At 37.1% G+C, this 24,283-nt stretch overlaps 1 protein-coding gene across 7 annotated transcripts in view; it reads right to left on the reverse strand.

The window, feature by feature from the left end:
• The window catches only part of DNAH12 (dynein axonemal heavy chain 12), a 221,669-nt gene that overhangs the window by 19,590 nt on the left and 177,796 nt on the right, over positions 1-24,283 (reverse strand). For 6 of the 7 annotated variants that reach the window (XM_032868373.1, XM_032868369.1, XM_032868370.1 and 3 more), the window contains 5 exons: positions 22,441-22,613; positions 19,861-20,001; positions 9,724-9,882; positions 9,461-9,605; positions 5-155 (listed from right to left, as the gene is read on the reverse strand). In XM_032868373.1, the coding sequence (XP_032724264.1) occupies positions 5-155; positions 9,461-9,605; positions 9,724-9,882; positions 19,861-20,001; positions 22,441-22,613 (769 nt within the window). Of the gene's footprint in view, positions 1-4; positions 156-9,460; positions 9,606-9,723; positions 9,883-19,860; positions 20,002-22,440; positions 22,614-24,283 lie in introns of those variants that run through there. The other variant, XM_032868375.1, reaches the window with a different exon arrangement.

The raw sequence follows: 24,283 nt of genomic DNA on the forward strand, positions 1-24,283 counted from the left end.
TTACTAGCCATAGGATCTGCTCCCGGAGACAGCACAAAAATTAAAGGGATGGTACAGTTTGAGTCCAAGTAACTCTTTGTCAGATCAAATGGTGGAGGCTCCACAAACTTCTTCCCCAGTTTGTCAGTTACATAATTTGTAATAGCTGGAGTTATCTGTTAAAGAGAGAAACAATATGCCCTTTAGAGTGATTTTCATTTCACGTAACAATGGTGATGATTACTGAAAACTGACAGAGTACATTTTGAGTCTAATGGTCAGGAAAAGCATGCTGCATATCATAGACAAAGTGCGAATTTCTCTAATACGTAAGAAGCATCCATAAACTGATAGAACCAAACTAACAATCCAAAGGAAAAATGGGCAGAGATAATGAACAATTTATAGAAAATGATTTATAGAATCCATTTATAAAAATGTAAAACACATGAAAAGATGCTCAACCTCATTCACTAGAGCAGAGATGTAAACTGTCTCCCTGTTTGTCTCCTCTTGGTGATACAACCCCAAGTTTTCTCAACTTTTCTTGTACTTAAATGTGGCTGCATGACTAAGTTTTGGCCAGAGGGATGCAAGTAGAAGTTATACATGGAGCTTTCAAAAGGTATTTTTATAAGGAAGCTGTTTGCCTTCAGTACTCTCTTTTGCTCTTCAACAGATGTGGTATTTATGAGCCAGCTTCAGTCTCATTGATGAGGACCACACTCTAGGGGACTTGCCTAGCATGAGAGAAAGAACTTGAACATCTGCATGATCTCAGAAACAGCTGCCTGCCAGTTCTCAGGTATTTGCTCTGGGCTCTTAGGGCGAGAGAGATTCACTTCTATTTTACTTAGACTACTGTATTTTGGGTATCTTTGCTACAGCAGCTTAGTCTTACCCTAATACTCATAATTTTAAAAAACACAAATGATAACTATACTTAGATACCATTTTTCCTGTATCAGATTGTTAGGTAAAGGGACAAGGAGAATGTCTGTGTATTGACGGCCCCTAGAGGGTTTCCTTCACAGCACGCTGAAACGTGTTAGCTCAAAAGCCCACTGGCACGAAACTCAAACTTTTGCACTTTCAACTGTTGTAAACATAGCCCAAAGAAGCAGATGTTTAGCCATTGGCAGCCTGCCTACTTTGCACCCAACATCTGCTAGCTATCGATAAGTCCCAGGACATAAAGACCCCAAGCCAGGGCAGCCCTTCAGAGGTCCAATCCAGTGACTCCAAACCATAGTGCTGCTGAGAAACATCCCCAAGACACTGTCCCTTCTCTCTTCTCCCAAGGGAGTTCCCTTTAGAGTTATGGGATCCCCAACCCACAATCCCAGCATCTGGAGATTCCTGCTGTGAGGGACTTCTCTCTCTCCAGCATGTAAACTCTTTAAGCATTATCCTGCGTAGCTCCTGTGCGCCCATTACCACCTTGTGTCCATGCCTTGCTCTGCCCCCATCGGTCCCCAAATTCCTCAACCCGCCTGTACAGATTAACAAAGATCCAATAGTTTGGATCTGTGTGGAAAAAAACTATGGGTTAAACAGATATTCTCATACACTGCTGAGGAAAAGTAATCTGGTATAAGTTTCATGGAGGCCAATTTGGCAATATGTGTAAAATTACAAATGGGCAAGTCCACTGATTCAGCAATTTTATTCCCAAGACTTTATTCTGAGAGAATAAAGTTGCATATGTGAGAAATGACTTTTGAATAAGATTATTAATTGCAACATTTTTATAGGGGATAATATATACATATTGTAAAGGTCCATCAACAGGAAACGGTTTAAGAAATTGTGGCATACTCAATTGCAAAAAAAAAAAAAAAGAATGAGAAAGCTCTTTATAAACAGGGGAATAAGCAACATGCAAAACAGGGGAATAAGCAACATGCAAAACAGTGGATGCAACCATTTGTGTTAAAAATAAATGGAAAAAAATTTATGCGTATGCATATTTCTAAGTGCATAAAAGGGTAACAAGAAGCAGATAACATGAGTTGCCTGAGGGAAAGGATACTGAGAGCCTGGGAGATGCAGATCGGAGGTCCACTTTTCTCTGTATTCATGTATTCAAAACAGTTCTGAACCACAGGAATGTGTTACTTATTTATAAATTACATTAAAATGAATTTGAAGCAAAAGAATTATCCCCATCCACATTAGCAGCAGGAAGCAAGTACGAAGAGGTGTTCGATATCACGTTCTAAATGCTAAACACCTTTCTAAAGTGAAGTTGTAGGAATTCAGTGAAGGGAGGAGAGATCATGACAGGCTTCTGTGGTCCTGGCAGAGATGGGTCTGCATTGTATGGAATAGATGGGAAGGAAAGATGGAGTCTTCTGTAGGAGAAATTTTGTGTGGTTGTGAGCAATTCTGTAGTTTTAAACAGTGGAAATTTACAGAAGTTTCAAGATAAGAATGGAATTGTGAAAAGAGGTATGATTAGCCAAGGTAACAAGACTGCCAAGCTGTACTTCTGTCTTTACACTGTAAGTAGTGAAAGAACATTGAAGAGTTTTCAAAAGAGGAGCTCACAAAGATATAACAGACTTACTTTCTTTAGTAACTTCACATGAGCAATGATGAAATCTTTTTTTTTTTTAACCATTAACACCATGTAGAGTTTCTATCTAGCACAGATCTTTGATGTAAATTTTAAGGAAGAGGAGATAGAGGACACAGAGACCTTACCCCTATTACTCTAAGTACAGACCAGGGCAATGTTCCCTGAGATAATGTAACTGAAATCAAGTAAGAGAATTTTCTGTAGAAAAAGTACCTTGTTTCAGTAACTTAATATAAGAAAAATTTATGAGACTTTTCTGTAAGATTTTGACCCTTCATGGAAGATATTCTAGAGAAGAAATTATGGAGACTTGAACAGACCTGGTGATAAGCTTTGTGATGGTTAATTTTAGGTGTCAGCTTTGCTAGAACAGAGTACCCAGATATTTGGTCAAATACTAGTCTGGATGTTGCTAGAAAGATATCTTAAAGATGAGATTAACGTTTAAATCAGTAGACTTTGAGTTAAGTGCGTTACTCTCCGTAATGGAAGTGGGTCTCAGTCAATCAGTTGAAGGCCTTAAGAGAAAAAAAGACCTCCACTGAGCACGAGGAAATTCTGCCAGTCCCCTGCCTTTGGACTTGAGCTGCAATATGACCTCTTCCCTGGGTCTCCAGGCTGCAGATTTTGGACTTGCCAACCTCCACAATCACATGAGCTAGTTCCTGTACATCTCTATCTTACCTAACCTATTGGTTCTGTTTCTCTGAAAAATCCTGACAAGCAGAGGCTTAGGTTGAACTTAGTTGAATTCAATTCAATTCAGCTCAATCCAAGACATTTACTGAGATGTCATACTATCTTCCAGGCACTGCTTTAAGTCCTGGAGATACTGAGCAAAATAAGACATGGATTCTGACCTCCAGAAGCTTGGAGCACAGTGGGAGATGCTAACAAACAAGCAGACGATTATTGCACATCCCAGTGTGGTGAGGGCTGTCATGTTTAAGCACGGACTTCCAAGCATGGCAGACTAGGCAGTAACTCCATACTTGGCATTGAAACATTTCCATTGGCCATCAGGGAACCACTCTATGAAGTGCAAATTAGGCGAGTATTTCCCAGAGGCAGAGTTAATCATTGCTAAGTTTACAATGAACAAAGGAGGCTATGGTGATAAAATAATGAATACAGCATTGTTTTGGATTTAAAGGGATTTACTATTTAGTGAAAGAAACATATATATATATATATATATATATATACACACACACACACACACACACACACACACACACACAACTGTCAGGTAGAAAAGAATGAGGTAAGTTTTAACAATGCACAAAAGTCTCTAAGACTTAAAATAGGAAGAAATATTCAGGAGTCTAATAATTATGTAAGCCTCTGTTTGAATCTACTCAGAGCCTAAGTGAAGCATTAGATGATGCTCCTTGGGAAGCTTTACTAAAAAGAAAACTTAAAAAAAAAAAAAAAAGGAAAGAAAGGAGGGAATACTGCAATTACTTTCACCACCTTCATTTTATACATGGAGCTCAGAAAGACGAAGTGACTTTCTCAAAGTTTAAACTACATGTATGAAAATAGTTTCTGGTTTTCTTTTTAAAATTTTTTCTTTTGGGTAACTCGGTGATGGGCATTAAGGAGGGCTTCTGATTTCATGAGCACTGGATGTTCTACACAATGAATGAATCATTGAACATGACATCAAAAATTAATGATATACTCTATGTTGGCTAATTGAGATTAAATTTAAAAATATATTTGGAAATGCATCTCTTAATAAGATGAAATAGGATCTAACTTGTCATATGCATTTAATGAAAGAGAAGGGTGTATTTGGCTGAAAATTAGACAGCCCAGTAACTAGAATAATATTATTCTTGTTAATAGGAAGTAAAAAGATTAAATATTTTATATGGTAAAATAAAATAAGCATTAGCTATCAAAAAATAAAATTTCTGGGCATCTGGGTGGCTCAGTGGGTTAAGCCTCTGCCTTTGGCTCAGGTCATGATCTCAGGGTTCTGAGATCGAGGCCTGCATTGGGCTCTCTGCTTGGCAGGGAGCCTGCTTCTCCCTCTCTCTCTGCTTGCCTCTCTGCCTACTTATGATCTCTCTCTGTCTGTCAAATAAATAAATAAAATCTTAAAAAAAATAAAATTTCTTCTTTTGTAACACCATAATCACCTTTCCTGAATGTGTGAAAATTAGTATCAGCCTGTTTATTTCACCTTCAGAAAGATTTTTGTATCTGCTGTCCAACTGTATGTCTTCTTCAGAAAAATGCCTATTCGTGTCTTCTGTCCATTTTTAAATTGATTATTGTTTTTTGGGTGTTCAGTTTTATAAGTTCACTCTGGAAAACAGCATGGAGTTTCCTCAAGAAGTTAGAAATAGAACTACCCTATGATCCAGCAATTGCACTACTAGGTATTTACCCTAAGGATCCAGACATAGTGATTCAAAGGGATACATGCACCCCAATGTTTATAGCAGCATTATCAACAACAGCCAAATTATGGAAAGAGCCCAAGTGTCCATCATTTACTGAATGGATAAAGAAGATGTAGTATTTATACACAATAGTATATTACTTGGCCATAAAAAGAATGAAATCTTGCCATTTGTAATGACATGGATGATGCTGGAGAGTACTATGCTAAGGGAAATAAGTCAGAGAAAGACAAATACTACATAACTTTGGTCATATGTGGAATTTAAGAAACAAGACAGATGAGCATAGGGGTAAAAAAGGAGAGGCAGACCAGGAAACATACTCTTAACTATAGAAAACAAACTGTGGGTTACTGGAGGGGAGGTAAGGGGGTGGAATGGGTTAAATATGTGAGGGGGATTAAGGAGGGCAATTGTGATGAGCACTGGGTATAGTAAGTAGGTGTGAATCACTAAATTCTACACCTGAATCTAATATTATACTGTATGTTAACTTACTGGAATTTAAATAAAAACTTGGAAGAAAAAAAAAAGGAAGATTTTTGTGCATGTGTAAACTAACAAAACTGTGACATGTGTTAAGATTTTCTACCATCTTTTACTTCTAACCAATATGGCCTCTTCTGCTAACAGGGCCCAGATTTACACTCTCACATAAACAACTAAAAATGGACAATATTTAAAAAACAACCATTTTCAAACACTGGGCAATTCAGACAACAGGTGCTACCAGACTTTGATCTCTATGAAAAGAGGAAACACACAAGGTGAGATCTATTGTCCCTTTAGCTTTCTTCTGGGAGGTACATTCCAGCCTGTGGAATAGGAAAAGTGATTGAAAGCAGAGCAACACAGTGTTGCTAACTTGGGAAGACAGAAATCAGAGTTCAAGGTGGGAGGCCACTAGAGGTTGCAGAGTTCAAAGTAGAAGGGAACTACCTGAGAAAAAAGAAAGAAATTTGCATAACAGTACCCTTGAATCTTTGCTGAATACAAAGGTGTGCAGGCATAGGCTAAGCAGAGTGACTGGAGAACTATGAACTGGGGATCTACAGAACTACCAGAGTTCATGCAAACCTGGGAATTATTCAGGTTGGCAATAGCCACAGTGGAGAGCCCTTGGTGATCACTTGGGGCATTCAGTAAAGCACCCACAAGGGTCACGCTTTATTACTGGAGCTAAACAATCCATTGAGTAAAGGCTGTCCTGCATTTGTGCTAACAAATATTAAAATAATCTTTGAAAGGAACAATCTGAAGTTAAGTAATGTAACTATGTAGCCAAAAGGATTGGTAACATTTTTCTACAGAGGGCTAGATAGTAAAAACTCTAGGTGCTGTGGACCACATACAATTTCTGCTGCATATTCTTTTTCTTCTTTTTTTAAAAACAACTCTTTAAAATACAAGCACCATTATCAAGTCATGGGCTGGAGGAAACAAGTCATGGGCTGGATCTGGCCCACAAGAATTGTTTGCTGACAAGTGAACTAGCAGAATAAAACTCAACCATCTTTAAAAGAACAGAACAGGGGCGCCTGCGTGGCTCAGTGGGTTAAGCCTCTGCCTTTGGCTCGGGTCATGATCTCAGGGTCCTGGGATCGAGCCCCGCATCGGGCTCTCTGCTCAGCGGGGAGCCTGCTTCCCCCTCTTTCTGCCTGCCTCACTGCCTACTTGTGATCTCTCTCTCTCTGTCAAATGAATAAAAATTTAAAAAATTAAAAAAAAAAAGAACAGAACAAAATCAAATTATCAACAATGTCTGGCATCAAATCAAACATTACTGGGAAGGCCAAGAAGCAAGAATATATAATCTATAACCCAGAGTTAAATCAGTAAATAGAAACAGATCCAGAAATTATGGAATTAGCAGTCAGTTTAAAAACGGTTGTTGTTTCACTTATTTGTGGAGCATAACAAAGAGCATGGAGGACAAGGGGAGTTAGAGAGGAGAAGGGAGTTGAGGGAAATTGGAAGGGGAGGTGAACCATGAGAGACTGTGGACTCTGAAAAACAATCTGAGGGGTTTGAAGGGGCGGGGGGTGGGAGGTTGGGGGAACCAGGTGGTGGGTATTGGAGAGGGCACGGATTGTATGGCGCACTGGGTGTGGTGCAAAAACAATGAATACTGTTATGCTGAAAATTAAAAAAAAAAAACACTGATGTATTCTATGGTGACTAACATAACACAATAAAAAATTTAAAAAAGGGGCGCCTGAGTGGCTCAGTGGGTTAAAGCCGCTGCCTTCAGCTCAGGTCATGATCCCAGGGTCCTGGGATAGAGCCCCACATCGGGCTCTCTGCTCAGCAGGGAGCCTGCTTCCTCCTCTCTCTGCCTGCCTCTCTGCCTACTTGTGATCTCTGTCAAATAAACAACAACAACAACAACAAAAACCGTTGTTGTAACTGTGTTCAAGTATTTAAAGAAAACATGAACAGAATGAAAAAGTATATAATATATAAGAAAGAACCAACTGAACTTTTTTTTAAAAAAAGATTTTGCTTATTTATTTGACAGAGAGAGAGAGAGCACAAGCAGGAGGAACAGCAGGCAGAAGGAAAGGGAGAAGCAGACTCCCTGCTGAGCAGGGAGCCCAACGTGGGACTCAATCCCAGGACCTTGGGATCATGACCTGAGCTGAAGGCAGATGCTTAGCCAACTGAGCCACCCAGGCATTCCCCAAATGAACTTTCTATTAGTGAAATATATGATAAGTGAAAGAAAAAAATTTTTTTAAAGATTTTATTTGAGAGAGAAGGATAGAGAGCACACCTTAGTGCTTGTAAGCAAGGGGGAAAGGCAGAGGGAGAGAAAGAATCTCAAGCAGAATCTCAAGCCCAGTGAATGAGGAGTCCAAAGCAGGGCTTGATCCCACAACCCTGAGACCACAATCTGAGCCAAAACCGAGTTGGATGCTTAACTGTTGGAGCCACCCAGGAGCCCCTGAAACAAAAAAACTACCTGGATAGGAACAATAGCAGATTAGACACTATAAAAGAAGAATAAGAAAACTTAAAAGATAACAATAGAAATTATACAAACTGAAGCACAGTGGTAGAAAAAGTTTTAAAAATAACTAACAGAGCAATCATCTATGATATAATACCATGCAGTCTAATGTATATTTATTTGGAATCATAGGGTGAAGTGGAAAAAAGTATTTGAAGAAGGGGCGCATGTATGGCTCTGTTACTTAAGCCTCAGAGTCTTGATTCTGGCTCAGGTCATGACCTCAAGGTCATCAGATCGAGCCCTGTGTCAAGCTCCATGCTCAGTATGGAGTCTGCCTGAGATTGTCTACCTCTCCGGCTGCCCCTCCCCAACTCAAATAAATACATAAAATCTTTTTTAAAAAGGTATTTGAAGAAATTATGACCAAAATTTTTCTCAAGTTGAGGAAAACTATATGCCTACAAATCTAAGGAGCTCAATGAACCTGTTTAAGTATCTAGAATGAGGATCAAAGAATGAAATAACAATAACTTTTAATCTAAAACGACTTATTTTTTTTAAAATTTGAGTATAGGGGCACCTGTGTAGCTCAGTGGGTTAAACTTCTGCCTTTGGCTCAGGTGAAGATCTCAGGGTCCTGGGATCGAGCCCCGCGTCAGGCTCTCTGCTCGGCAGGGAGCCTGTTTCCCCCCTCTACCTTTCTCTCTGCCTACTTGTGATCTCTCTGTTAAATAAGTAAATAAAAATCTTTAAAAAAATTTTTGAGTATAGTTTGTTGGGTCCATGGCCAAAGGAGCGAGACTGATACAAAGCGAAGCTCAAGCAAAGCTTTATTTCATGCCAAGCATCAAGAATCAAACTGACCGGCCAGGGCCGTCTCTTGCAAAGAGGCGACCTCTCTCTTCCTTACGGACTAGCTTTTAAGGGCAAACGCCATGTGGCTGGGCCTGGCCACGCACAGGTGACCAATGAGATTGTAACACAGAAAAAGCTGCACAGTCCTGCTAGGTCACACATAAGTGACCAATTGAATTACAGTTTACCCTCTAGTAGATATTTGAACCAGCCTATCACCTTGGTCAGAACTGGCGCCCAAAGGGGACCCAAAGGGTGGGGCCCACACTCCTTGGTAGCTAGGGAGACAGTATGCTCCCCCACCGATTGGATACCTCCACCCGGCCTGACCCAACCGTGTATTTGGGCTTTGTTACCTGGGACTGGTTTCCGGGACTTGTTCGTAAGTAAGTTCTCTGAAGGGGGAGGGTCAGGGTCAGGGTCAGGATGGAGCTGCTCTGGCTAAATAGGCCCTTACACGTTAACATACATTGTTACATTAGTGTCAGGTGTACAACTTAGATTTAATAAGTTTATACATTATGCTATGTTCACCACAAGCATAGCTACCATCTGTCCCATTACATCGCTTTCACAATATCATCGACTGTATTCCTTATGTTGTGCCTTTAATTCCCGGGATTTATTCTTAAGTGGCAAATTAACTGGATTCCAAATAGAACACATTTGTCTTTTTACCTTATCAGGCCTTAAGCACCGAAGAATTATTATTTTCTGTAGTTCATTTAGTTTTTCATTCATTGGTACTGGAAATTTAGCATTGTGTGGCTCTTTACTGTCATAAATTTTCTGCCATTCAGTTATATGTTCACAAAAATGTTTCCTAATGGAAAAAAAAGCCTAATAATTATTTCATTGGAAAATAAAAAGAGATTGTAAAACAATAAGGTTACAAATTTAGCTACCCTTATTCAATGTGGTCATCAAGTTTAAACAATTACCTGAGTTCTTTGAAGGCAGGAAATTCACTTGCACGACAAATTTCCTCCCAGCTTTTATCCTGTAACCAAGTTGGATCAGGATTTTTCTCAGCACTCTTAAGACTTACTCCTCCAGTTAAAAGAAACATCAGTTCCTGGTATTCAATCTCTTTCTTTGCCCTGTAAAACCAAAATAAAGATTGCTGTAAATTGCTGATTTTTAAAATTGAATGAAATCAATTTCTGCTTCTATAGCCTTGATAAAATAATCAGAACTGAATTACTCTACTGCCATAAACAATTGGAAAACTAGATAAAGTGAATGAAACAACTGTTTTTAGAAATTACACAATAGCCAGGGCAACAGTGTGGTCCCTGAAAAGGGGAGACAATTAAAGTGATCTGTAGGATTGCCTCAGCCATCCACCTGGAAGCACTTTCCAGACTACAAAACAAAATCAGAACTTGATAGTATTGCTGAGTTGAATAAACAGAGAGCAGAGTTAAGGAAGGCTGAGGTGGCAGAATTTGTGGGCAGAGTACCAGAGAGGATGGAGATGTTTGGAAAAGAGGTCCAGAAATACGGATAGGTATCATCTTGATTCTATTGCTAAATGCTAAGTCATATATGAATAGGGTACACTATGAGAGAGGAGGCAAAGACTATCTGGGGAGCTGTACACTGAGCAGCTACCAGAGCTTACTCAAAACTTGGAGACAGGAGTTCTTGCCAAGTAGAATTCAATCTTCTTTGAACACTGGAGGAATTCAGAGGCAACATCAGAGGGATCATGCCTTAGTAGCAAAGCTAACCTAGCCTTAGAATAAAGCCTATTCTAAAAATACCAAAAGAAAGCTTAAAACAAACCTTGAAAACATCAAACTAATCCAGTAATTTAAGTACCTACAGAAGTAAAGTCTAATGCTCTTTAAAAGAATAAACAAACAAACAAACCCAGCATTTATCCATGTAAAATTTACAATATCTATAACTGGAGATAAAAAATCAGTCAATAGATAGATAAAAGTGATAGAGGTAACACAACAAAAAGAGGAATGTTAGAAGAGCTATTACAAATATGCTGAAGGAGTTAAAGCAAAATGAATATAAGAAATAGAGAAACAGGCAACAGAAAAAATAACCAAATGCAAGTTCTAGAGATAAAGAGTATGAAATCTAAAAGAAAAATTCACTGATTTCTGTCCAGATGTAGAGAAAATGAAAGGATTCATTACCAGTAGATATACAGTATAAGAAAGGTTAAAGGAAGTCTCAGGTAGATGGGATTTGAATCAACACAAAAGAATAAAGACTACCAAAAACGGTAACTTTATAGGTAAACATAAAAGGCTTTTCTCCTATTATTTAAGACTCTTTCAAAGATTACTATTTAGGAGCACGTGGGTGGATCAGACAGTTAAGCGTCTGCCTTCAGCTAAGGTCATGATCCCAGGGCTCCCTGCTCCCTGGGGAGCCTGCTTCTCCCTCTCCCTCTGCCTGCCACTCCCCCTGCTTGTATTCTCCCTCACTGTCGAACAAATAAATAAATTCTTTAAAAAAAATAAGAGACTACTGACTACTTTGAGCAGAATAGTAATGTGCTATGAATAACATGTACAGTGAAATGTACAGAATATCATGTACAAGTGAAATATATGACAATAATAAAACAAAGGCTGGGAGGAGAGAGATGGAAGTATATTGTTGTAAGTTCTTATGCCATATATATAATATTATATATTTTATATATAATATATAATATATATTATATATTATGCTCCTTCATATATATATGAAGGAGCATAATTTTACCTGAAGATGGGCTGTGATATGTTAAAAGGTATACTTTAATCCCAAGGAAATCACAAAAAGAATAAAACAAAAACTTATAGCTAGTGATTCAACAAAGGAGATAAAATGGAAACATAATACATACTCAATTCAAAGAAAAAGAAAATAGAGCTACCTTATGACCCTGCAATTGCCCTGCTGGGTATTTACCCCAAAGATACAGATGTAGTGAAAAGAAGGGTTATATGTACCTCAATGTTCATAGCAGCAATGTCCACAATCGCCAAACTGTGGAAAGAGCAAAGATGCCCTTTAACAGATGAATGGATAAAGAAGATATGGTCCATATATACAATGGAATATTACTCAGCCATCAGAAAGGATGAATACCCAACTTTTTTATCAACATGGATGGGACTGGAGGAGATTATGCTGAGTGAAATAAGTCAATCAGAGAAAGTCAATTATCATATGGTTTCACTTACTTGTGGAACATAAGGAATAACATGGAGGGCATTAGGAGAAGGAAAGGAAAAGTGAATTGGAGGAAATCGGAGGGGGAGGCAAACCATGAGAAACTATGGACTTGAAGAAACAACCTGAGGGTTTTAGAGAGGAGGGGGGTGGGGGAGTGGGTGAGTCTGGTGGTGGGTACTAAGGAGGGCACATATTGCATGGAGCACTGGGTGTTATACATAAACAATGAATCTTGGAATACTGAAAAAAATAATAAAAAAAATAAAAATACATGAAGACAACTGAAAACAGAAATATGACATACCAAATCTATGGGGTGCAGCAAAAGTGGTTCTAAGAGGGAAGACCATAGCAATAAAGCCTACCTCAAGAAACAAGAAAAACCTCAAGCAATCTAACTTTAAACATAAAGGAACTAGAAAAAGAAGAATAAACAAAGCGCAAAACTAGTAGAAGGAAGAAAATACAAAGATCAGAGTGCAAATAAATCAAATTGAGACTAAAAATAAATAAATAAGAAAGATCAGTAAACCTGAGAGGTGGTTCTTTGAAAAGATAAACAAAATTGATAAACCTTTAGCTAGACTAAACAAGAAAAGGAGAGAGCTCAAATAAAATCAGAAATGAAAGAAAATTTATAACTAAAGTCACAACTATACTATAAATAATCATATGCCAATGAACTGGACAACCTAGAAGAAATGGAAAACTCCCCCAAAATACAGAATCTTCCAAGATGAATCATGAAGAAATAGAAAAATCTAAACAAACTGATTACTAGCAAGGAGATTGAATCAGTAATAAAAAAGCCTCCAAAAAACAAAAGTCCAAGGCCAGACAGTTTGGTGAATTTTATCAAACATTCGAAGAAGACTTAATACTTATCCTTCTCAAATTCTTTTTTCAAACAGCTTAAGAGGAGGGGTACCTGGGTAGTTCAGTCAGTTAAGTGTCCGCCTTTGACTTAGGTCAACATTCCAGAGTCCTGGGATCAGGCCCTGTGTCAGGCTCCCTGCTCAGCGGGGAATGTGCTTCTCCCTCTGGCTCTACCCCCTTCACCCCCACCCCTGCTCATACACTAACAAATAAATAAAATCTTTAAAAAAAAAATCTTGAGAAACCCTTCCAAACTCATTTTATGAGGGCAGCATTACCCGGACACCAAAACCAGGCAAGGACACCACCAAAAAAGAAAATTACAGGCCAATATCCTTAATGAACATAAGTGCAAAAATACTCAACAAAATATAGCAAACCAAATCCAACAATACATTAAAAGAATCATACACTTTGAACAAGTGGGATTTATTCCAGAGTTCAAGGATGATTCAACATCCACGAGTCAATCAAGGTGATAAATCACATTAACAAAATTAAGGATAAAAATCATACGATCATCTCAATAGATGCAGAAAGAGCATCTAACAAAATTCATCATCCATTTATGTTAAAAAAAAAAACTCTCAACAAAGTGCGTACAGAGGGAACATACCTCAGCATAATAAAGGCTATATATGGTAAACCCACAGCTAACATACTCCATGGTGAAAACTTTTCCTCTAAGATCAGGAACAAGACCAGGACGCGCATGATCCACACTTTTATTCAACATAATACTCCAAGTTCCAGCCACAGAAATTAAGCAAGAAAAAGATATAAAAGACAGCTAAAGTGGAAAGGAAGAAGTAAAACTGTCACTATTTGCAGGTATTTTATATAGAAAATTCTAAAGACTTTGTTGGAACTGAGAAAAACACTGTTAGACCTAATAAATACAGTAGAATTGTAGGATATAATATCAATCTATAGAAGTCAGTGGCATGTCTATACACTAATAAAGAACTATCAAAAAGAAAACTTAAGAAAACAATTCCATTTACAATTACATCAGAAGAATAAAATACCTAGGAATAAATTTAATCAAGTAGGTGAAAGAACTGTCTGCTGAAAACTGTAAGACACTGATACAGGAAACTGAAGACACAAATAAATAGAAAGATACTCTGTGCTCATGGATTGGAGGAATCAATATTGTTAAAATGTCCATACCACCCAAAGCAATCAAGAGATTGAACGTAATCCCTATCAAAATTCCAACAGCATTTTTCACAGACCTATAACAACTAATTAAAAAATCTGTATGGAATTACAAAAGATCCTGAATAGCTAAAGTAATCTTGAGAAAGAACAACAAAGCTGAAGGTATTATGCTCCCTGAAGTCAAATGATATTATAAAGCTATAGTAATCAAAATAGCATGGTACTGGCATAAAGACAGACACACCAATCAATAGAACAGAATTGAGAGCCCAGAAATACATATTCAGAGCCCAAAAATAAATAAATACACCCACACACATATACACAAACAATTTATGACAAAGGTAGACAAACACCCGATGGAGAAAGGACAGTTTCTTCGTTGAATGTTGCTGGGAAAACTGGACAGCCACATGCAAAAGAATGAATCTAGACCACCATCTTACACTATATAGAGAAACTAACTCAAAATGGATGAAAGACTTGAATATAATATTTGAAACCATAAAATTCCTAGAAGAAAACATAGGTGGTTAAGTTTCTGACATCAGTCTTTGCTATATTTTTGTGGATATGACTCCAAATGCTAGGGAAACAAAAGCAAAAGTAAACAAATGGGACTGTATTAAACTAAAGAGTTTCTACACAGTGAGAGAAACCATCATCAAAGTGAAAAGACAACCTACTGAATGGGAGAAGATATTTATAAATCTCATACCTGATAAGGATTTAATGTCCAGAATATATGAAGAACTCATATAACTTAACAACAAAAAGCAAAGAACTTGATTGAAAAATGGGCCTAGGATATGAATGGACATTTTTCCAAGGAAGAAATACAGAGGGCCAACAGGCACATGAAAAGATATTAAACATCACTAATTAGGGGTGCACAGATGGCTCAGTTGGTTAAGTATCTGACTTGATTTTGGCTCAGGTCATGATCTCAGGGTACTGGGCTTGAGCCCTGCCTGTGCACTCAGTGTGGAGTCTGCTTGAAATGCTCTCTTCCTCTCTCTCTGCCCCTCCTCCTGCTCATGCATGCACTCTCTAAAATAAACAGATAAAAGCTTTTTAAAAATCATTAAGTATTAGAGGAATGCAAAGTGCAAATCAAAATCACAATAAGATACCACTTCACCACTAGATTAGCTATAATAATAAAAAAAAAGACAAGAAATAAGTGTTTAAGAGGATGTGGAAAAAGGGAACTCTTGTACCCTGTTGGTAGAATATAACAGGGTACAAGAGTTGGTGTGGGCGTTATGGAAAATAGTATAGAGATTCCTCAAAAAGTTAAGAATAGAATTACAATATAATCCAGCTATTTTGCTTCTGGTATTTGTCAAAAGAATATGAAAACTCTCATTTGAAATGATGAGTGCATCCCAATGTTCATAGCAGCATTATTTACAATAGCTAAGATATGGAAACAACCTAAATGTCAGTTGATGGATAAATGGATAAAGAAGATGTGGTCTATATGTAGGACAGAATACTGCTCAGACATAAAAAAGAATGGAATCTTTTCAATTGTGACAACAATTGTTAAGTGAGTTGTATTATGTTAAGTGAAATAAGTCAGAAGGAGAAAGACAAAAACAGTACCATTTCACTCATATGTGGAATCTAAAAATAAATAAGTAAGCAAAACAAAAACAAACTCAGACACAAAGAACAGATTGGTGGTTACTAGAGGGAAGGGGGTTGTTAGCAGGTGAAATGGGTGAAGAGGGGTCAAATGTATGGTGATGGATGGTAACTAAATTTAGGAAGTTATCACTTTGTAATAAATACAGATGTTGAATTATAATTTTGCACATCCAAAACTTATATAATGTTATACACCAGTTTTAACTCATAAACAAATGAGAAACAAAAACCAAAGAACAATGGTGAATAGAAAACAATGACACATATGGTAGATATTAATCCATCTATATCAACAATCACTTTAAACATCATTGGTTTCAATACATGAATTCAAAGACATAGTCTGTCAGAGTGGATACAAAACATGAGACCTAACTGTATCTTCTCTACAAAAAAACAAACAAACAAACAAACAAAAAAACCCCAACCATTTTAACTATGAAAACAGATTAAAAGAAGAGGGATGGAGAAAGATATACTATGCTAACATTTATCAAAATAAAACTGGAATAGCTATATTAACTCCAGAAATAGATGACTTCAGAACAAGGAAAACTATCAGGGATAAACAGAGCCATTAAATATGATAAAGGAGTCAATTCTCCCAAAAGACACAATTGTTAATGTACCTACCAAGAGAATGTAAAAATCTATGAGAGAAAACCTGACAGACAAGGAAAAAAAGATTAATCCACTATTATAGTAATGGACAGATTAGGCAGCAGAAAATCAGTAGACACAGTTGAACAGCACCATGTAGCAATTGAATACAACTGACATCTACAGAATACAAAAACGACATCAAAATACACATTCTTCTCAACTTCATATGGAACATTCACCAATACAGAACACATTCTGGGCCATAAAACACACTTTAAACCAGAAATCAGTAACAGAGAGCTAGCTGGAAAACCCCAAAATACTTGGCAACTGAACAACACTTTTTTTTTTTTTTTTTAAGATTTTTTTATTTATTTGACAGAGATCACAAGTAGGCAGAGAGGCAGGCAGAGAGAAAGGAGGAAGCAGGCTCCCTGCCGAGCAGAGAGCCCAATGCGGGGCTCGATCCCAGGACCCTGGGATCATGACCTGAGCCAAAGGCAGAGGCTTTAACCCACTGAGCCACCCAGGTGCGCCTGAACAACACATTTCTAAGTAATATATGGGTCAAAGAAGTCTCAAGAGTAACAAACAGCACTGGGTATTATATGCAAACAATGAGTCATGGAATACTACTTCAAAAAATAATGATGTACTGTGTGGTGAATAACATAATAAAAAAATAAATTTAATTAAAACACTTAAATAAAATGAAAACACAACTTATCCAGATTTGGGGGATGCAGCAAAAGTAATGCTCAGAGGAAAATTTATAACACTGAATGTATTTATTAGAGAAGAAGATAGATCTAAAATCAATCATCAAGGCTTCCACCTTAAGACACTAGAAAAAGATCAAATTAAAGCAAGCAGAAGTGAAGAAATGATAAATAGAAGAAATTTATGAAATTACAAAATTTATGAAATTAAAAAAATCAATATGGAAAAAAAATCAAGGAAATTGAAATCTGGGTCTTTGAAAAGATGAATAAAATTGATTAACCTCTAGTCAGGATAACTAAGGAAATAAAGAAAGAAGACAAAAATTACAAATATCAGAAATGAAGGAAGGGCCAACACTATTAATTCCATTGATATTAAAAAGATAATAAAGCAATATTATGAACTCTATGTCCTCAAATTTGATAACCTAGCTGAAATGGATCAATCCATTGGAAGACACAATCTGTCAAAATTCACACAAGAGGAAACATAATCTAAATAGACTTTGTGTTATTATACTTGTGCTGCCTTAACAAAATATGGTAGACTGGGTTGCATGAATAATGCAAATTTATTTTCTCAGAGTTCTGGAGGCTAAAAGTTTGGATCAAGGTTTTGGTTGATTTTGGTTTCTGATGAGACCTCTTTTCTGGGCTGGTAGACAGCCCCTTTCTCACTGTGTCCTCACATGCCCTTTCCTCCATGTGTATATGGAGAGAGAAAGCACTCTGTTAGCTCTTTTTTTTTTAAAAGGACATTAATTCTATCAGATAAGGACCATACTTTTATGACCTTATTTAAAATGATTACTTCCTTACAGGTCTCATCTCTGTATACAGTCACATTGGAAGTTAGCACATCAACACATGAATTTGGGGGGGGGACACAAATATGCAGTCCATAACTATATCTATTAAAGAAACTGAATTGATAATAACCTACCAAAACAGAAAGCACCACACTAAGATGGGTTCTGGGGAATTCTACCAAACTTACAAGAAGAAATTCTACCAATTCCTTACAATATCTTCTAGAAAATGGCAGAAGGAATACTTCCCCAAATCCAGGATCACCCTAATACCAAACTAGACAGAGATAGTATAAGAAAACAACAGACCAATATCTCTCAAGAACATGGATACAAAAAATCTCAACGAAATATTAGCAAACTGAATCAAACAATGTATAAAAAAGAATAACACACCACAACAAAGTGATATTTTTCCCAGGTAGGTAAGGCTGTTTCAACATTCAAAAAATCAATGTAATCTAGTACATTGATAAACTAAAGAAGAAAAAAAACACATGATCATATCAGTAGATGCAGAAAAGGCATTTGACAAAAACCAGTAACCTTTCATGATCAAAATTCTCAGCAAACTAAGTATAGAGACCAATGTCCTCAACTTGTTAAAGAACATTCACAAAAAAACCTATGGCTAACACCACACATGAAAGTAAGAAACTAGAAACTTCCCACTAAGATCAAGAAAAAAACAAGGATCTTCCTTTACACCACTTGTTAACATCATACTGAAAGTTCTGGCTAGTGAATTAGAAAAATAAATAAAAAATGTATAGATTAGAAAGAAAAAATTAAATTGTTTTTGTTTGTAGATGACATAATTGCCTATGTAGAAAATCCAAAAATCTGAAAGAATTGACAAAAAAAAAAAAAAACCCTCCTAGAACTAATAGGCAAGTATAGCAAGGTTGCAGGATACAATGTCAACATACAAAATCAGTCACTTCCCTACATATCAATGACAAATAAGTGGAATTTGAAATTTAAAAACACAGAACCATTTGCACTGGCACCCCCAAAAGTGAAATACTTAGGTATAAATCTAACAAGTCATGTACTTATATGAGATCTATATGAGAAAAACTACAAAAATGTGATGAAAAAAGTCAAAGATAATTAAATAAATGAAGAGATAGTCCATGTTCATGGATAGGAAGAATCCATACTGTCAGGGTTTCAGTTCTTCCCAATTTGTTCTAATTCAATCTCATTCAAAATTCCAGCAAGTTATTTTGTGTATAATTAACAAACTGATTCTGATGTTTCTATGGAGGGGCAAAAGACCAAGAATAGGCAACAGAATACTGAAGAACACCACAACTGGAAAACTAACATTACTGGATGTCAAGACTTGTGATAAAGCTACAGTATTCAAGACAGTGTTGTATTGGTTAAAAAAAAAGACAAATAGATCAATGGAACAGAATTTTGTGGATTTTCTATAAAGTTCACTTTATATGAAGATGCAAAAGACTCACAATAGCCAACACAGTATTTAAGAAGGACAAAGTCAAGGACTTACACCACCTGACTTCAAGACTTACTATAAAGCTAATTGAATCAATACTACAAAAGAATGAATATAGATCAGTGACACAGAATAAAGAACCCAGAAACACACCCATATAAACATAGCCACCTGATCTTTGGCAAAGAAGGAAAGGCAGTATAATGGATAGTCTTTTCAACAAATGGTACTGGAACAACTGGATATCCATATGCAAAAAAAAAAAAAAAAAAAAAGAATCTAGACAGAGACTTTTCACAAAAATTAACTCAAAATGGATCATAGACTTAAATATAAAATGCAAAACTATAAAGTTTCTAGATTACATAGGAGAAAATCTAGATGACCTTAGATATGTCGATGATTTTTTTTTAGGTACAGCACCATAAGCCATGAAAGAAAGAACTGGTGATAATACTATTGTACAGAAATGTACAAATAAGATCACAATTTAAACAGAGCAAAAACCTGATATCCTTTTGTGAGAAGGCATCCTCATCCATTAGTTTTCCCAGGCAATTTTTTTTAAAACAAATAAAGAAAAATCAAATAACTTACAGAAGAAGATTGGCACATAACAAAAAGGAAAACAGCAGCTTGTCCTTCTCAAATAGTGATCGGCATATATTACAATATAAGTTGTATGTGAAGTGGTCATTTAAATATCGTAGACGCTTTTCCAAAATTTTGGATTTGTTACTGAAAGGCAGAAAAACAGGCAAATATATCAAGTCAAACAAAACTAAAAAGAATAAGTAACACATGAATTAACACATAAGTATCCATTGTTAAAAATACGAAACTACACACACACACACACACACACACACACAAGTGCATATAAAACTGGTGAAATCTGGGGGTGCCTGGGTGATGAAGTCAGTTAAGCATCCAACTCCTGGTTTTGGCTAAGGTCCTGATCTCAGGGTTGTGGGACGGAGCCCTACAGAGGCTCTGCGCTCAGCACAGGGTCTGCTTGAGTTTCTCTCTGTCCCTCCCCATCTTCTCTTAATAAATAAATAAAATCTTTAAAAAAGAAAAAAAAACTGGTGAAATCTGAATAAGCTCTGTGGATCTCCTGGTTTTGATACTGTAGTACAATAATGCAAAATATCACCACTGTGGAAACTGAGTGAAGGGTACATGGGACCTCCCTGTATAATTCTGTTTGTGCAACTTCTCATAAATTTATAGGTAAAAAAAATGGCATAAATTGATGAGAAAATGAACTTGGGTTCACACCATCTCTCTATTTTCAAAATTCTAAACTTACTTATTCTAAAATGACTGAAAACAATCAGTTAATTTAAAGATACCTATATATTTTTTTTTAAGATTTTATTTATTTATTTGACAGACAGAGATCACAAGTAGGCAGAGAGGCAGGCAGAGAAAAGAGAGGAAGGGAAGCAGGCTCCCTGCTGAGCAGAGAGCCCAATGTGGGGCTCGATCCCAGGACTCTGAGACCATGACCTGAGCTGAAGGCAGAGTCTTAACCCACTGAGCCACCCAGACGCCCCTAAAGATACCTATATTAAACAGCTATTATAGTGTGAGATTTATGTTGGGGGAAACTGTAATAGACCAAAAACTATGAAACATTTTTGTCCCAAAGAAACATCGAATCTAGATCAAGATGGACATATTTTTAAAAATATATGAAAAGTCAGAAAATATTTGGATAAAAGGTTACTTCTGGTTGTGGTTCTGGCTGACTGATATTTTTCTTCATACTCCTATATGTTTAAAATGTTATGTGTTTCTTTTTTTTTATTTTAAAGATTTTTCAGTAATACTGAAAGGAATGTAAGATGATACACCCATTCTGGGAAAGTTTGGCAGCTACTTTTTTTTTTTTTTTAAAGATTTTATTTATTCATCAGAGAGAGAGAGGGAGAGAGAGCAAGCACAGGCAGACAGAATGGCAGGCAGAGGCAGAGGGAGAAGCAGGCTCCCCGCTGAGCAAGGAGCCTGATGCGGGACTCGATCCCAGGACGCTGGGATCATGACCTGAGCCGAAGACAGCTGCTCAACCAACTGAGCCACCCAGGCGTCCCTGGCAGCTACTTTTAAAAAAAATAAACAGGCAACTACCACGTGACCCAGCAACTGCACTCTTGGGCATTTATCCCAGAAATGAAAACTTATGTTCACACAAAAACCTATACAGGCAAGTTTATAGTTTTATTCATAATAGCTAAAAACTGGAAATAATTCAGTTGTCTTTTTTTTTTTAAGATTTTATTTAATTATCTGACAGAGATCACAAGTAGGCAGAGAGGCAGGCAGAGAGAGAGAGAAAGGGAAGCAGGCTCCCTGCTGAGCAGAGAGCCTGATGCGGGGCTCAATCCCAGGACCCTGGGATCATGACCTGAGCCGAAGGCAGAGGCTTAACCCACTGAGCCACCCAGTTGCCCCTCAGTTATCTTATAGTACATCGATATCATGAAATACTTCTCAGCAATAAAAAGGAACAAACTACTGATTCTTCTCTGGAAGAATCCCCAGAGAATTAAGTTGGGTGAAAAAAAGCCAATTCTTAAAAGTTATGTGCCATATATGGGGCACTTGGGTGGCTTAGTCAGTTAAGACTCTTGATTTTGGCTCAGGTCATGATCTCAGAATCAAGCCCCTGAGCCGGACTCTCCACTGAGCGGGGGAGTCTGCTTGAGATTCTTGCCCTTTACCCCTCCCTGCCCGCCACTCTGCTCATGCTTGCTCACTCTCTAAAATAAATAAATCAGGACGCCTGGGTTATAATTAAATTTTAAATTATATAGTTTAGGGAGAGGGAACAGGAGAGGGAGAGAGAACAGGAGAGGGAACAGGAGAGGGAGAGAGAGAGTGAACAGGAGAGGGAACAGGAGAGGGAGAGAGAGAATCTCAAGCAGACTCCAAACTGAATTCGGAGTCCCACATGAGGCCCTATCTCACCACCTTGAGATTACCACCTGACCCAACACTAAGAGTCGGATGCCTAACTGACTGCACCACCCAGATGCCCTTCAACCTTTCCATGTTTTTAAATCTTCTATAATGAATACATACTACATAATAAGAAAAAAGTTATGTATTTTTTATAGAAAGGATGGTGAAAGTCCAACCTAAGGAGGATGAATGAAGCTAGGGAATGTTTACCTGTCATGAATAGAGTTGATATAAAGGTTGACAAACCAGGTGAGAGAGTATTGGTACATGGGATCAATGTTAGCCAGGTCTGCAATGCTGAAGAATAAGACTGATGAATGTTTAGCAATGGCTCTGTAGCCTTCTCGAGACTCCGCTATTTTGAGTTCCGTTTTTTCTGCAATCTAGAAGAGAAAAATCCAGATAAATAGAAAATATGTTTTTTAATTATGTATTTTTCATATAATAAATTTTATATTTAAGACAATAACCCCAAACTCAATGACAAAATTATAGAGGCATAGTTTATAAGAAAATGCTTTATTATGTTAAAAGTTGGATAGAAAGAAAGGGAAAGGAAGGAAAGAACTAGGGAGGGAGAGAAGATTGAAGAAGACAGGGAAGAGAACAACAGATGAAAAATAGTTTAAAGTTGTGTTTTGTTTCAGAAAAACCAGAACTGTCAATCTTTGCTTATTCTTTGTCTGAATCTGACATGTGTCTACTAATGTCACTCACCTTATTTTAATAGGTCAGAGAGAGGGAGAAAGAGAGCATGTGTACACGTGTTTATGATGTCAACACGCACACCAGAACCCAGATCAAAGTCTGGCAAAGTAGATGTTCAGAAATAGTTCTTAGCTGATAGGGTTAGACATGAAGAGTACCTTTTTAAACTAGCTTCTCATATGTTTAACTTTTCTGGATATAATATGGGTGTTAGCTAATATTCAACCCCAAAAGAAAAAAAAATCTCCAAGATAACAGCTTTCCAATTGACAACTTGATCTGATGGATTGCTATTCTATAGGAAAAATGTGTAGAGGATTTATCCACCATTTCTCCTTCTTTGGACACGCTATGCAGACACTGCTGAATGAGTGTACCCATGTATCATGTTTATACTGAATGATCCTGTTTGTAGCTGAGTCAGTCAGGAGGTGGAAATAGAACTGGACCCAAGACAAACTAAATCAATTTTTCTCCCACGGAATTAGAACTTTAAGACCCCAGAAACTGAAGTCAAGTGGTACTGGGCATTCCTGCTAGTAAAAAATAATGGAACCAAATTTGGTTTCTACCTTCAAGACGAATGTATGAAGGAACAGATACAATGGTTTTACAGGAGACACTAGGCTTTTTATGGAGCAGAGAGGTACAGATGAGGACTACTCAATCTAGAGAGGGACAAAGAGCATAGAAACATTCCAATTATTCTTGAGGCCTGTATATACTTCCATAATTGGAAAAATAAAATGCTCCTTGCATTTTTTTCAGTCTAGGTGACACACAATGATACATTAGTTTCAGGCGTACAACATAGTGATTGGATAAATTTATGCTATGTTCATCACAAGTGTAGCTACCATCTGTCAGTATAGGGCACCATTATAATATCATTGACTATATTCCTTATGTTGCCCTTCTATTTTTCTAATTTGAGCTAATTTGAATATGTTTCTGTTCCTTGCAAACAAACTTTCCCTAAAATTATACTGGAAGCAAACTGAAAAAGAATCAAAATGTTGACAATTAACAAGTCAGGAAATGACAGATATTGGTAAGGATATGGAGAAAGGGGCACCCTCTTACACTATTGGTGGGAATGCAAGCTGGTGCAGCCACTCTGGAAAACAGTATGGAGGTTCCTCAGGATGTTAAAAATAGAGCTACCCTACAACCCAGCAACTGTACTACTGGGTTTTTTACCCCAAATATCCAGATATAGTGAAAAGAAGGAGCACATGCACCCCAATGTTCATAGCAGCAACATCCACAATAGCCAAACTTTAAGAAGCCAAGATGCCCTTCAACACATGAATGGAATAAAGAAGATGTCATTTATATATACAAT

Source organism: Lontra canadensis, unplaced genomic scaffold (genome assembly GCF_010015895.1).
Source record: "Lontra canadensis isolate GAN:19392208 unplaced genomic scaffold, GSC_riverotter_1.0 scaffold35, whole genome shotgun sequence".
Lineage (NCBI taxonomy): Eukaryota > Metazoa > Chordata > Mammalia > Carnivora > Mustelidae > Lontra > Lontra canadensis.